We start from the raw sequence: 15439 nt of genomic DNA on the forward strand, positions 1-15439 counted from the left end.
GGAGACTGCATTTACGGTAAACGCTGCATATGGCGGCGGAAACCATCTTAATTTTAAGCTCGCTAAAGCACTGAAATTGGGCGAGACAGTCAATCCGTAGCACGGAAGGTCTGCGTTATAGTCTCAGAACTTTGCCTTTAAATGTAAATCACGCTAGATTGAATCGAGCCCTTACCTAGATAAATAAAACAAAAACACCCGACAGCATCCTTTCACTTTCTTTATTAGGAGTGCAGTGACCTCTGGCCCCAGAATGGTGTGGGTCCTTTTACCAACAATACAATCAGATCATTCAGACTGTAGGGAACAATACAATCACATCATTCAGACTGTAGGGAACAATACAATCAGATCATTCAGACTGTAGGGAACAATACAATCAGATCATTCAGACTGTAGGGAACAATACAATCAGATCATTCAGACTGTACAGAACAATACAATCAGATCATTCAGACTGTAGGGAACAATACAATCAGATCATTCAGACTGTAGGGAACTATACAATCAGATCATTCAGACTGTAGGGAACAATACAATCAGATCATTCAGACTGTAGGGAACTATACAATCAGATCATTGACATAATATGGTCTATGGATCTTTTAGTATGGGGTCTTACTGTGGAGAAACATTGGACAGAAACAGAACTCAGCAGAGAGGAGGAAGGTGCTGAAGGGTTCAACACAACTTGACCTGGGAAGATAACATGAGGACAGAGATGTTCCATGATGACGTTCACACAGACAGACCCAGTCCACAGCAGCTCGTCCTCTGTCCCAGTGACCCACACCACTACACACAGCGGTGGATCAGACCATAGCGGATACTGACACATACTGACTCCGTCTGTTTCTCTCAGGTACAGAGCCAGACCATCAGAAAGAACCGGGCTGTATCTGCCAGAGCCAGTCACTCGCGGTCCCTCTAGCGCTTCCTGGTGGTGACGGTGGAGGTGGTACGGTTCAGGCTGAGCTGAGGGAAGTGAACCGTGGGGGTTCTGGCTGTGGGGCCATAGAGTCCCAGGTTACGGGCTGCAGCTGACCTCCTGTGCTGTTTCACACTGGGGAAGGGAGAGAACGCCACCTGCTGGGGGGAGGCCCTGGGTCGGTCCTGGGGCACGGAGGGGCAGGAGAGAGGGAGGGAGGGGGGGAGCGGTGTACCAGGGGTGGGGGGGTTAAAGGGGGAAACAGGTGCACCTGGGGAGCGTCTCATACAGTAGATGTTCTGAGAGGAGACTGGAGGGTCAGACTGTTGACTGTGGTGGTGGTGGTGTGATGGAGGAGGAGGAGGAAGAAGGACAGGGACAGGCAGCTCTGGGATGGTGGGAGAGGAGGGTAGTGTGTCTGGGGTAGTCTCTGTGGGAGAGGGGGGTAGTGTGTCTGGGGTGGTCTCTGTGGGAGAGGAGGGTAGTGTGTCTGGGGTGGTCTCTGTGGGAGAGGAGGGTAGTGTGTCTGGGGTGGTCTCTGTGGGAGAGGAGGGTAGTGTGTCTGGGGTGGTCTCTGTGGGAGAGGAGGGTAGTGTGTCTGGGGTAGTCTCTGTGGGAGAGGAGGGTAGTGTGTCTGGGGTAGTCTCTGTGGGAGAGGAGGGTAGTGTGTCTGGGGTGGTCTCTGTGGGAGAGGAGGGTAGTGTGTCTGGGGTGGTCTCTGTGGGAGAGGAGGGTAGTGTGTCTGGGGTGGTCTCTGTGGGAGAGGAGGGTAGTGTGTCTGGGGTGGTCTCTGTGGGAGAGGAGGGTTGTGGAGGTGGGGTAGTCTCTGTGGGAGAGGAGGGTAGTGTGTCTGGGGTAGTCTCTGTGGGAGAGGAGGGTTGTGGAGGTGGGGTGGTCTCTGTGGGAGAGGAGGGTAGTGTGTCTGGGGTAGTCTCTGTGGGAGAGGAGGGTTGTGGAGGTGGGGTGGTCTCTGTGGGAGAGGGGGTATAGTTTAGAGAGGAGGGTTGTGGAGGTGGGGTCTGGTTTGGTTCTGATCCAGACTTCAGCTCTAGAGACACCAGGTGCTCCTCCACTTCCACCTCCTTCTCCACCACAGCTGGCACCTCCTTACTGAAGGCCTGGGCAGAAGACACAGGGAGGTGACTACCATCTTCCTCCTCCTCCTCATCATCATCAGCAGCCTTTCCCTCGCCCACTCCATCTCTCTCCTCCTCCTCCTTCGTCTGATGAGTGTGTCTGTCCTCCTCCTCCTCCTTCGTCTGATGAGTGTGTCTGTCCTCCTCCTCCTCGTCCTCCTCCTCCGTCTGATGAGTGTGTCTGTCCTCCTCTTCCTTCGTCTGATGAGTGTGTCTGTCCTCCTCCTCCTCCTCCTTCGTCTGATGAGTGTGTCTGTCCTCCTCCTCCTCCTCCTTCGTCTGATGAGTGTGTCTGTCCTCCTCCTCCTCCTCCTTCGTCTGATGAGTGTGTCTGTCCTCCTCCTCCTCCTCCTCCATGTTGCCAAACCCTAGCTGTACCCGTGCTCGGGCTATGTTCCTGCGGTGGGCACGTACGTGGGCGCGCCAGGGGGACCCCACCCTGCTGTGACAGTCTTCAGCCTGAGATACCAGTCGGTTCCTCCCCCTCTCCCCCCTTGGGGTGGGGTTAGGGCCAGGGTTGGCAGGGCTGGACTGTGCCTGGGGGGCGCCTAGCAGGCTGGAGGGAGGGTGTGTCAGGCTGTTCCTGGGCTTCCTGCCTAGCAACAGGTGGTTGACGACAGGAGAGGGACGTAGCTGAGAACCTAGCACACTGGTGACTGGACACCTGTCTACAGAGAGAACAGACACACACACACACACAGGTCAGCTCAGTGTGGCACTGTTTTGTCTGCATACTGCAGCACCACAGCATGACATGATTATAAAGATGATTCCACATACAGCAATAAGAACATCTAGCATTAAGACATCTTTCTGGCTCCGCCCCAAACTCTGAGCTTCCATTTACCACGGGAACAAGATGAAGAAGCTTACACAGTTACATAAAATACTGCTTTGGGTTGTAAGGAGCTTTGAGCCCTGATTACTGAAGACCGACACATCCGGGAGTTAGAAAAATAGTTTGGGGAATAGAAGCTCCGAAGCCAAATCCAACGTAAGTCTGTTACACAAGTAGTAGGTTCCTACTGGGTGATGACGTGTTTAGATGGGCAGCCGCCAGCCCAGACACACACTCTGCTGTCAGTCACAGCACCATCCAACCCTCAACCAGCTACACCACTGTCTCAATTAACCCCAGACCACCTATCATCAGCCCAGAAACCCCCCGCTCCATACTGGCTGTCAGAACCATGTGAGGCGTCCTGGGGGACAACTGGTCTGCCTGCTCTTCCTGACAGACAGACGGTCACAAACACCAACACATCATCTCTATCTATAGACACCACCATCAACACATCATCTCTATCTATAGACACACCACCATCAACACATCATCTCTATAGACACACCACCATCAACACATCATCTCTATAGACACCACCATCAACACATCATCTCTATAGACACACCACCATCAACACATCATCTCTATATCTATAGACACACCACCATCAACACATCATCTCTATAGACACCACCATCAACACATCATCTCTATAGACACCACCATCAACACATCATCTCTATAGACACACCACCATCAACACATCATCTCTATAGACACCACCATCAACACATCATCTCTATATCTATAGACACACCACCATCAACACATCATCTCTATAGACACCACCATCAACACATCATCTCTATAGACACCACCATCAACACATCTCTATAGACACACCACCATCAACACATCATCTCTATAGACACCACCATCAACACATCATCTCTATAGACACACCACCATCAACACATCATCTCTATAGACACCACCATCAACACATCATCTCTATAGACACACCACCATCAACACATCATCTCTATAGACACCACCATCAACACATCATCTCTATAGACACACCACCATCAACACATCATCTCTATATCTATAGACACACCACCATCAACACATCATCTCTATAGACACCACCATCAACACATCATCTCTATATCTATAGACACACCACCATCAACACATCATCTCTATAGACACCACCATCAACACATCATCTCTATAGACACACCACCATCAACACATCATCTCTATAGACACACCACCATCAACACATCATCTCTATATCTATAGGCACACCACCATCAACACATCATCTCTATAGACACACCACCATCAACACATCATCTCTATATCTATAGGCACACCACCATCAACACATCATCTCTATAGACACACCACCATCAACACATCATCTCTATAGACACCACCATCAACACATCATCTCTATATCTATAGACACCACCATCAACACATCATCTCTATAGACACCACCATCAACACATCTCTATAGACACCACCATCAACACATCATCTCTATAGACACCACCATCAACACATCATCTCTATAGACACACCACCATCAACACATCATCTCTATAGACACACCACCATCAACACATCATCTCTATAGACACCACCATCAACACATCATCTCTATATCTATAGACCCCACCATCAACACATCATCTCTATAGACCCCACCATCAACACATCATCTCTATAGACACCACCATCAACACATCATCTCTATAGACACACCACCATCAACACATCATCTCTATAGACACCACCATCAACACATCATCTCTATAGACACCACCATCAACACATCATCTCTATAGACACCACCATCAACACATCATCTCTATAGACACCACCATCAACACATCTATATTGCGTGCATAGAGTTGACAGATTGTGTGTTACCTGTGTGAATGTACAGCTGCCTGGCCTGTTGTTGCTGATGTCTCTTGATACGTGAGTACTGTTTCTTCAGAGCGCTGATGTCAGTACTCATCCTCTCCTGCATCATACTGTTGATGGCTGCTTGATGCTCCGCTCGCCCCCCCCCCGACCCAACACCCCCCACCGCCCCGGGACTCAGGTCTGCCATGTTAACCCCCTGCTCCCCCACACGCTGGTCTGGAGAGGGGAGAGAGAGAGAAAGAATGAGAGATTCAAATCCAACCAGAAATGACCTCAGTACTGACACCATGTTAATAATATGCTATTTAGCAGACGCTTTTATCCAAAGCGACTTACAGTCATGTGTGCATACATTTTTACGTATGGGTGGTCCCGGGGATGGAACCCACTACCTTGGCGTTACAAGCGCCGTGCTCTACCAGCTGAGCTACAGAGGACCACGGGGTTCCCTTTCATATAGAGACACTTAGATGTTCCTTTGTCTTTTCAGGTCTGAGACCAACAGCAGCTGACCAGATAACACATTACTGACTTCCACTACATTAAACTAATGGGTCTTGGCTGGAGATGAGAGCAGAGCAGGACTCTGAGGGTCCACATACACTACATGACCAGTAGGACGTGGACACCTGCTCGTCCAACATCTCATTCCAAAATCATGGGCATTAATATGGAGTTAGTCCCCCCCTTTGCTGCTATAACAGCCTCCACTCTTCTGGGAAGGCTTTCCACTAGATGTTGGAACATTGCTGCGGGGACTTGCTTCCATTCAGCCACAAGAGCATTAGTGAGGTCGGGCACTGATGTTGGGCGATTAGGCCTGGCTCGCAGTCAGCGTTCCAATTCATCCCAAAGGTGTTTGATGGGGTTGAGGTCAGGGCTCTGTGCAGGCCAGTCAAGTTCTTCCACACCGATCTCGACAAACCATTTCTTGTGCAAGGGGGCATCGTCATGCTGAAACAGGAAAGGGCCTTCCCCAAACTGTTGCCACAAAGTTGGAAGCACAGAATCGTCTAGAATACCATTGTATGCTGTAGCGTTAATATTTCCCTTCACTTCACTAAGGGGCCTAGCCCGAACCATGGAAAACAGCCCCAGACCATTATTCCTCCTCCACCTAGCTCTACAGTTGGCACTATGCATTGGGGCAGGTAGCGTTCTCCTGGCATCCGCCAAACCCAGATACATCTGTCGGACTGCCAAATGGTGACTAAGAAAGTATTCAGACCCCTTGACTTTTTCCACATTTTGTTTTGTGACAGCCTTATTCTAAAATGGATTCAATTATTTGTTTTCCTCATTCTACACACAATACCCCATAATGACAAAGCGAAAACAGGTTTTTTGAAAAAAATAAAAACAGAAATACCTTATTTACATAAGTATTCAGACCCTTTGTTATGAGACTCGAAATTGAGCTCAGGTGTATCCTGTTTTCATTGATCATCCTTGAGATGTTTATACAACTTGATTAGAGTCCACCTGTGGTAAATTCTATTGATTGTACATGATTTGGAAAGGCGTGTCCAATGCTGTAGGGATGTTTTTCAGCGGCAGGGACTGGGAGACTGAGGTGAGGGGTGAAGGTTCAACTTCCAACAGGACAACGACCCTAAGCACACAGCCAAGACAACACAGGAGTGGCTTCGGGACAAGTCTCTGAATGTCCTTGAGTGGCCCAGCCAGAGCCCGGACTTGAACCCGATTTAACATCTCTGGAGAGACCTGAAAATAGCTTTTTTTTTTTTTTTACATACATTAGCAAACATTTCTACAAACCTGTTTTTGCTTCGTCATTATGGGGTATTTTGTGTAGATTGATGAGGGAAAAAAAACTATTTAATCAATTTTAGAATAATGCTGTAACGTAACAAAATGTGGAAAAACGTCAAGGGGTCTGAATACTTTCCGAATGCACTGTGTATAGTGTATATACACACTGGGTCCAGTTTCCTGGACGTCTAACTGGCTTACTAGCATTCCACATTTAAATGACAGATTGGATTCCAGTCTCTCTCAGAAGTGTGTCTGGGTGCTAACAGAGTTTAGACTAAAGAACTAAAATGGGTACAAACATTAACCCTTGATGAGAATCAAATGTTATCTGTTACATGCTTGGTAAACAACGGGAGTAGACCAACAGTGAAATGCTTCCTGACGGGTCCTCTACATGATGCAGGACCAAGCCGCTCTGTCATTGCTCGTCCATATATATATATATATAACAGTGAAATGCTTCCTGACTGGTCCTCTACATGATACAGGACCAAGCCGCTCTGTCATTGCTTGGCCATATATATATATATAACAGTGAAATGCTTCCTGACGGGTCCTCTACATGATGCAGGACCAAGCCGCTCTGTCATTGCTTGGCCATATATATATAACAGTGAAATGCTTCCTGACGGGTCCTCTACATGATACAGGACCAAGCCGCTCTGTCATTGCTTGGCCATATATATATAACAGTGAAATGCTTCCTGACGGGTCCTCTACATGATACAGGACCAAGCCGCTCTGTCATTGCTTGGCCATATATATATAACAGTGAAATGCTTCCTGACGGGTCCTCTACATGATACAGGACCAAGCCGCTCTGTCATTGCTTGGCCATATATAACAGTGAAATGCTTCCTGACGGGTCCTCTACATGATGCAGGACCAAGCCGCTCTGTCATTGCTTGGCCATATATATATAACAGTGAAATGCTTCCTGACGGGTCCTCTACATGATGCAGGACCAAGCCGCTCTGTCATTGCTTGGCCATATATATATATATATATATAACAGTGAAATGCTTCCTGACGGGTCCTCTACATGATACAGGACCAAGCCGCTCTGTCATTGCTTGGCCATATATATATAACAGTGAAATGCTTCCTGACGGGTCCTCTACATGATACAGGACCAAGCCGCTCTGTCATTGCTTGGCCATATATATATAACAGTGAAATGCTTCCTGACGGGTCCTCTACATGATGCAGGACCAAGCCGCTCTGTCATTGCTTGGCCATATATATATAACAGTGAAATGCTTCCTGACGGGTCCTCTACATGATGCAGGACCAAGCCGCTCTGTCATTGCTTGGCCATATATATATAACAGTGAAATGCTTCCTGACGGGTCCTCTACATGATGCAGGACCAAGCCGCTCTGTCATTGCTTGGCCATATATATATATATATATATATATAACAGTGAAATGCTTCCTGACGGGTCCTCTACATGATACAGGACCAAGCCGCTCTGTCATTGCTTGGCCATATATATATAACAGTGAAATGCTTCCTGACGGGTCCTCTACATGATGCAGGACCAAGCCGCTCTGTCATTGCTTGGCCATATATATATAACAGTGAAATGCTTCCTGACGGGTCCTCTACATGATGCAGGACCAAGCCGCTCTGTCATTGCTTGGCCATATATATATAACAGTGAAATGCTTCCTGACGGGTCCTCTACATGATGCAGGACCAAGCCGCTCTGTCATTGCTTGGCCATATATATATAACAGTGAAATGCTTCCTGACGGGTCCTCTACATGATGCAGGACCAAGCCGCTCTGTCATTGCTTGGCCATATATATATATATATATATATAACAGTGAAATGCTTCCTGACGGGTCCTCTACATGATACAGGACCAAGCCGCTCTGTCATTGCTTGGCCATATATATATAACAGTGAAATGCTTCCTGACGGGTCCTCTACATGATACAGGACCAAGCCGCTCTGTCATTGCTTGGCCATATATATATATAACAGTGAAATGCTTCCTGACGGGTCCTCTACATGATGCAGGACCAAGCCGCTCTGTCATTGCTTGGCCATATATATATATAACAGTGAAATGCTTCCTGACGGGTCCTCTACATGATGCAGGACCAAGCCGCTCTGTCATTGCTTGGCCATATATATATAACAGTGAAATGCTTCCTGACGGGTCCTCTACATGATGCAGGACCAAGCCGCTCTGTCATTGCTTGGCCATATATATATATATATATATATAACAGTGAAATGCTTCCTGACGGGTCCTCTACATGATACAGGACCAAGCCGCTCTGTCATTGCTTGGCCATATATATATAACAGTGAAATGCTTCCTGACGGGTCCTCTACATGATACAGGACCAAGCCGCTCTGTCATTGCTTGGCCATATATATATATAACAGTGAAATGCTTCCTGACGGGTCCTCTACATGATGCAGGACCAAGCCGCTCTGTCATTGCTTGGCCATATATATATAACAGTGAAATGCTTCCTGACGGGTCCTCTACATGATGCAGGACCAAGCCGCTCTGTCATTGCTTGGCCATATATATATATAACAGTGAAATGCTTCCTGACGGGTCCTCTACATGATGCAGGACCAAGCCGCTCTGTCATTGCTTGGCCATATATATATATAACAGTGAAATGCTTCCTGACGGGTCCTCTACATGATGCAGGACCAAGCCGCTCTGTCATTGCTTGTCCATATATATATATACTTAAATCCCATTCCTTACTAGTTTTGTGTGTATTGGGTATATGTTGTGTAATTGTTAGATATTACTTGTTAGATATTACTGCACTGTCGGAGCTAGAAGCACAAGCATTTCGCTACACCCGCAATAACATCTGCTAAACACGTGTATGTAACAAATAACATTTGATTTGATAAATAGGTAAGGGTTAAGGGTAAAGGGTAAAGAGGTCAGGGGTCAGACCAACCTTTGATGTGTCTCTGGTACCGCTGTAGTTCTGGAGCTAACAGCCCCCCCAGTGGGCCCAAACACCCCAACGCTGCTGTCACCACTGCATCTTCATCATCTTCAACATCTTCATCACCTTCCCAGTCACCTAGACCACCACTGGAATACAGTAACATCACCATCATCACTCTCCCAGCCCCAGAGACCACCACTGGAATACAGTAACATCATCATCACTCTCCCAGCCCCAGAGACCACCACTGGAATACAGTAACATCATCATCATCACTCTCCCAGCCCCAGAGACCACCACTGGAATACAGTAACATCATCATCATCACTCTCCCAGCCCCAGAGACCTCCACTGGAATACAGTAACATCATCATCATCACTCTCCCAGCCCCAGAGACTACCACTGGAATACAGTAACATCATCATCATCACTCTCCCAGCCCCAGAGACCTCCACTGGAATACAGTAACATCATCATCATCACTCTCCCAGCCCCAGAGACCACCACTGGAATACAGTAACATCATCATCATCACTCTCCCAGCCCCAGAGACCTCCACTGGAATACAGTAACATCATCATCATCACTCTCCCAGCCCCAGAGACCACCACTGGAATACAGTAACATCATCATCCTCCTCCTCCCAGCCCCAGAGACCACCACTGGAATACAGTAACATCATCACTCTCCCAGCCCCAGAGACCACCACTGGAATACAGTAACATCATCATCACCACCACTGGAATACAGTAACATTATCATCATCACTCTCCCAGCCCCAGAGACCACCACTGGAATACAGTAACATCATCATCATCATCATCACTCTCCCAGCCCCAGAGACCTCCACTGGAATACAGTAACATCATCACTCTCCCAGCCCCAGAGACCTCCACTGGAATACAGTAACATCATCATCACCACCACTGGAATACAGTAACATTATCATCATCACTCTCCCAGCCCCAGAGACCACCACTGGAATACAGTAACATCATCATCATCATCACTCTCCCAGCCCCAGAGACCTCCACTGGAATACAGTAACATCATCACTCTCCCAGCCCCAGAGACCTCCACTGGAATACAGTAACAACATCATCACTCTCCCAGCCCCAGAGACCTCCACTGGAATACAGTAACATCATCATCATCATCCTCCCAGCCCCAGAGACCACCACTGGAATACAGTAACATCATCATCACCACCACTGGAATACAGTAACATTATCATCATCACTCTCCCAGCCCCAGAGACCTCCACTGGAATACAGTAACATCATCATCATCACTCTCCCAGCCCCAGAGACCTCCACTGGAATACAGTAACATCATCATCATCACTCTCCCAGCCCCAGAGAACTCCACTGGAATACAGTAACATCATCATCACTCTCCCAGCCCCAGAGACCTCCACTGGAATACAGTAACATCATCATCACTCTCCCAGCCCCAGAGACCACCACTGGAATACAGTAACATCATCATCATCATCACTCTCCCAGCCCCAGAGACCACCACTGGAATACAGTAACATCATCATCATCATCCTCCCAGCCCCAGAGACCACCACTGGAATACAGTAACATCACCACCACCACCAATATCACCATCGCCTGCCCACTATAGCTCAGTGTTGTTTGGGTTCTTCAGATGCCACTCCAGTCTGGCATCCATCTCTCTCTACTGACAGCCACTAGTCATCCATCTCTCTGACAGCCACTAGTCATCCTTCACTCTGACAGCCAGACCAGTATGTCATGACTAGACCAGTATGTCAAGACTAGACCAGTATGTCATGACTAGACCAGTATGTCATGACTAGACCAGTATGTCAAGACTAGACCAGTATGTCATGACTAGACCAGTATGTCATGACCTGCCTGTAGATACACTACATGACCTCTAGATACCAGCCGCTATACACACTATAAGGACATGCACCAACCTGCCGTTAGGGTTGGAGGTGGGGAAGGGGGTGATGTTGTAGGTGTATTTCTCTCTGAGTTCAGCCAGCTGAGGGAATGGAAACTCTGCCATGGAGTACACTGTCTGGAGAGGAGAGGAGAGGAGAGGAGAGGAGAGGAGAGGAGAGGAGAGGAGAGGAGAGGAGAGGAGAGGAGAGGAGAGGAGAGGAGAGGAGAGGAGAGGAGAGGAGAGGAGAGGAGAGGAGAGGAGAGGAGAGGAGAGGAGAGGAGAGGAGAGGAGAGGAGGAGAGGAGGAGAGGAGAGGAGAGGAGAGGAGACCGAGAGGAGAGGAGAGGAGAGGAGAGGAGAGGAGAGGAGAGGAGAGGAGAGGAGAGGAGAGGAGAGATCAGGGTGTCAGCTTAAGCAGTTTGGAAACAGAGGAGGAGAAAGTGCTTTTTCTCCATTATCATGTCTATGCATTTTGAATGGGATTTGTGGATGTAAATAAAGGTTTTTATTCATCTCTTACCTGCATGAGGCGGCTACAGTCTACGAGGCTGTTCTCCAGCATCTCTTACCTGCATGAGGTGGCTACAGTCTACGAGGCTGTTCTCCAGCATATCTTACCTGCATGAGGCGGCTACAGTCTACGAGGCTGTTCTCCAGCATCTCTTACCTGCATGAGGTGGCTACAGTCTACGAGGCTGTTCTCCAGCATCTCTTACCTGCATGAGGTGGCTACAGTCTACGAGGCTGTTCTCCAGCATCTCTTACCTGCATGAGGTGGCTACAGTCTACGAGGCTGTTCTCCAGCATCTCTTACCTGCATGAGGTGGCTACAGTCTACGAGGCTGTTCTCCAGCATCTCTTACCTGCATGAGGTGGCTACAGTCTACGAGGCTGTTCTCCAACATCTCTTACCTGCATGAGGTGGCTACAGTCTACGAGGCTGTTCTCCAGCATCTCTTACCTGCATGAGGTAGCTACAGTCTACGAGGCTGTTCTCCAGCATCTCTTACCTGCATGAGGTGGCTACAGTCTACGAGGCTGTTCTCCAACATCTCTTACCTGCATGAGGACAATACAGTCTACGAGGCTGTTCTCCAACATCTCTTACCTGCATGAGGTGGCTACAGTCTACGAGGCTGTTCTCCAGCATCTCTTACCTGCATGAGGTAGCTACAGTCTACGAGGCTGTTCTCCAGCATCTCTTACCTGCATGAGGCGGCTACAGTCTACGAGGCTGTTCTCCAGCATCTCTTACCTGCATGAGGTAGCTCCAGTCTACGAGGCTGTTCTCCAACATGAGGTGGCTACAGTCTACGAGGCTGTTCTCCAGCATCTCTTACCTGCATGAGGTGGCTACAGTCTACGAGGCTGTTCTCCAACATCTCTTACCTGCATGAGGTGGCTACTGTCTACGAGGCTGTTCTCCAGCATCTCTTACCTGCATGAGGTGGCTACAGTCTACGAGGCTGTTCTCCAACATGAGGTGGCTACAGTCTACGAGGCTGTTCTCCAACATCTCTTACCTGCATGAGGTGGCTACAGTCTACGAGGCTGTTCTCCAACATGAGGTAGCTACAGTCTACGAGGCTGTTCTCCAACATCTCTTACCTGCATGAGGTGGCTACAGTCTACGAGGCTGTCTCCAACATGAGGTGGCTACAGTCTACGAGGCTGTTCTCCAACATCTCTTACCTGCATGAGGTGGCTACAGTCTACGAGGCTGTTCTCCAACATCTCTTACCTGCATGAGGTGGCTACAGTCTACGAGGCTGTTCTCCAACATCTCTTACCTGCATGAGGTGGCTACAGTCTACGAGGCTGTTCTCCAGCATCTCTTACCTGCATGAGGTGGCTACAGTCTACGAGGCTGTTCTCCAACATCTCCTGAGTGATCCAGCCCATGGTGCTGTAGAAGTGGTCTGCTGTCTGACAGTTCTCTATACGCCTGGAGAGAGATGGAGGACACAGGGAGAGGGTTAGGGTTCGTATGTAGGGGTTAGGGGTAGTGAACTCACTCCCCCAGGTGAGACCAGACAGCCAGAGTTAGGGTTATAGTGTGTAGGGGTTAGGGGTAGTGAACTCACTCCCCCAGGTGAGACCAGATAGCCAGAGCTACTCTCAGTAGAACCTCAGAGCCGTCGAAGAACACAGAATCCCAGATCTTTAGTACGGTGTTGGGGGGCAGGCAGGTAGCAAACATGGTCAAAAACCACTGCATCGTGAATACGTTGGTCAGAGGAGGCTCGTAGCTGCCTGTAAGACACAAACAAACAAACACACGCTGGCGTTAGTCAGGAGGCTTGTAGCTGTCTAACACACGCTGGCGTTAGTCAGGGGGCTTGTAGCTGTCTAACACACGCTGGCGTTAGTCAGGGGGCTTGTAGCTGTCTAACACACGCTGGCGTTAGTCAGGGGGCTTGTAGCTGTCTAACACACGCTGGCGTTAGTCAGGGGGCTTGTAGCTGTCTAACACACGCTGGCGTTAGTCAGGGGGCTTGTAGCTGTAACACACGCTGGCGTTAGTCAGGGGGCTTGTAGCTGTCTAACACACGCTGGCGTTAGTCAGGGGGCTTGTAGCTGTCTAACACACGCTGGCGTTAGTCAGGGGGCTTGTAGCTGTCTAACACACGCTGGCGTTAGTCAGGGGGCTTGTAGCTGTCTAACACACGCTGGCGTTAGTCAGGGGGCTTGTAGCTGTAACACACGCTGGCGTTAGTCAGGGGGCTTGTAGCTGTAACACACGCTGGCGTTAGTCAGGGGGCTTGTAGCTGTAACACACGCTGGCGTTAGTCAGGGGGCTTGTAGCTGTAACACACGCTGGCGTTAGTCAGGGGGCTTGTAGCTGTCTAACACACGCTGGCGTTAGTCAGGGGGCTTGTAGCTGTCTAACACACGCTGGCGTTAGTCAGGGGGCTTGTAGCTGTCTAACACACGCTGGCGTTAGTCAGGGGGCTTGTAGCTGTAACACACGCTGGCGTTAGTCAGGGGGCTTGTAGCTGTCTAACACACGCTGGCGTTAGTCAGGGGGCTTGTAGCTGTCTAACACACGCTGGCGTTAGTCAGGGGGCTTGTAGCTGTCTAACACACGCTGGCGTTAGTCAGGGGGCTTGTAGCTGTCTAACACACGCTGGCGTTAGTCAGGGGGCTTGTAGCTGTAACACACGCTGGCGTTAGTCAGGGGGCTTGTAGCTGTAACACACGCTGGCGTTAGTCAGGGGGCTTGTAGCTGTAACACACGCTGGCGTTAGTCAGGGGGCTTGTAGCTGTCTAACACACGCTGGCGTTAGTAAGGGGGCTTGTAGCTGTCTAACACACGCTGGCGTTAGTCAGGGGGCTTGTAGCTGTCTAACACACGCTGGCGTTAGTCAGGGGGCTTGTAGCTGTCTAACACACGCTGGCGTTAGTCAGGGGGCTTGTAGCTGTAACACACGCTGGCGTTAGTCAGGGGGCTTGTAGCTGTCTAACACACGCTGGCGTTAGTCAGGGGGCTTGTAGCTGTAACACACGCTGGCGTTAGTCAGGGGGCTTGTAGCTGTAACACACGCTGGCGTTAGTCAGGGGGCTTGTAGCTGTAACACACGCTGGCGTTAGTCAGGGGGCTTGTAGCTGTCTAACACACGCTGGCGTTAGTCAGGGGGCTTGTAGCTGTCTAACACACGCTGGCGTTAGTCAGGGGGCTTGTAGCTGTCTAACACACGCTGGCGTTAGTCAGGGGGCTTGTAGCTGTCTAACACACGCTGGCGTTAGTCAGGGGGCTTGTAGCTGTAACACACGCTGGCGTTAGTCAGGGGGCTTGTAGCTGTCTAACACACGCTGGCGTTAGTCAGGGGGCTTGTAGCTGTAACACACGCTGGCGTTAGTCAGGGGGCTTGTAGCTGTAACACACGCTGGCGTTAGTCAGGGGGCTTGTAGCTGTAACACACGCTGGCGTTAGTCAGGGGGCTTGTAGCTGTCTAACACACGCTGGCGTTAGTCAGGGGGCTTGTAGCTGTCTAACACACGCTGGCGTTAGTCAG

The 15439-nt window shown here is 49.4% G+C and overlaps 1 protein-coding gene across 1 annotated transcript in view; it reads right to left on the reverse strand.

The window, feature by feature from the left end:
- Window positions 1-206: 206 nt before the first annotated feature.
- The window catches only part of LOC311122269 (TBC1 domain family member 30-like), a 71675-nt gene continuing 56442 nt past the window's right edge, over window positions 207-15439 (reverse strand). Inside the window, exons 8-13 of the mRNA XM_084196658.1 lie at window positions 13508-13676; window positions 13263-13368; window positions 11456-11559; window positions 9513-9652; window positions 4793-5008; window positions 207-2732 (exon numbers count right to left, since the gene is read on the reverse strand). Coding sequence (XP_084052784.1) covers window positions 928-2732; window positions 4793-5008; window positions 9513-9652; window positions 11456-11559; window positions 13263-13368; window positions 13508-13676 — 2540 coding nt within the window. The 3' untranslated portion in view covers window positions 207-927. The remainder of the gene's footprint in view (window positions 2733-4792; window positions 5009-9512; window positions 9653-11455; window positions 11560-13262; window positions 13369-13507; window positions 13677-15439) is intronic.

This window comes from Coregonus lavaretus (genome assembly GCF_964263955.1).
Source record: "Coregonus lavaretus genome assembly, contig: HAP1_SCAFFOLD_259, whole genome shotgun sequence".
NCBI lineage: Eukaryota > Metazoa > Chordata > Actinopteri > Salmoniformes > Salmonidae > Coregonus > Coregonus lavaretus.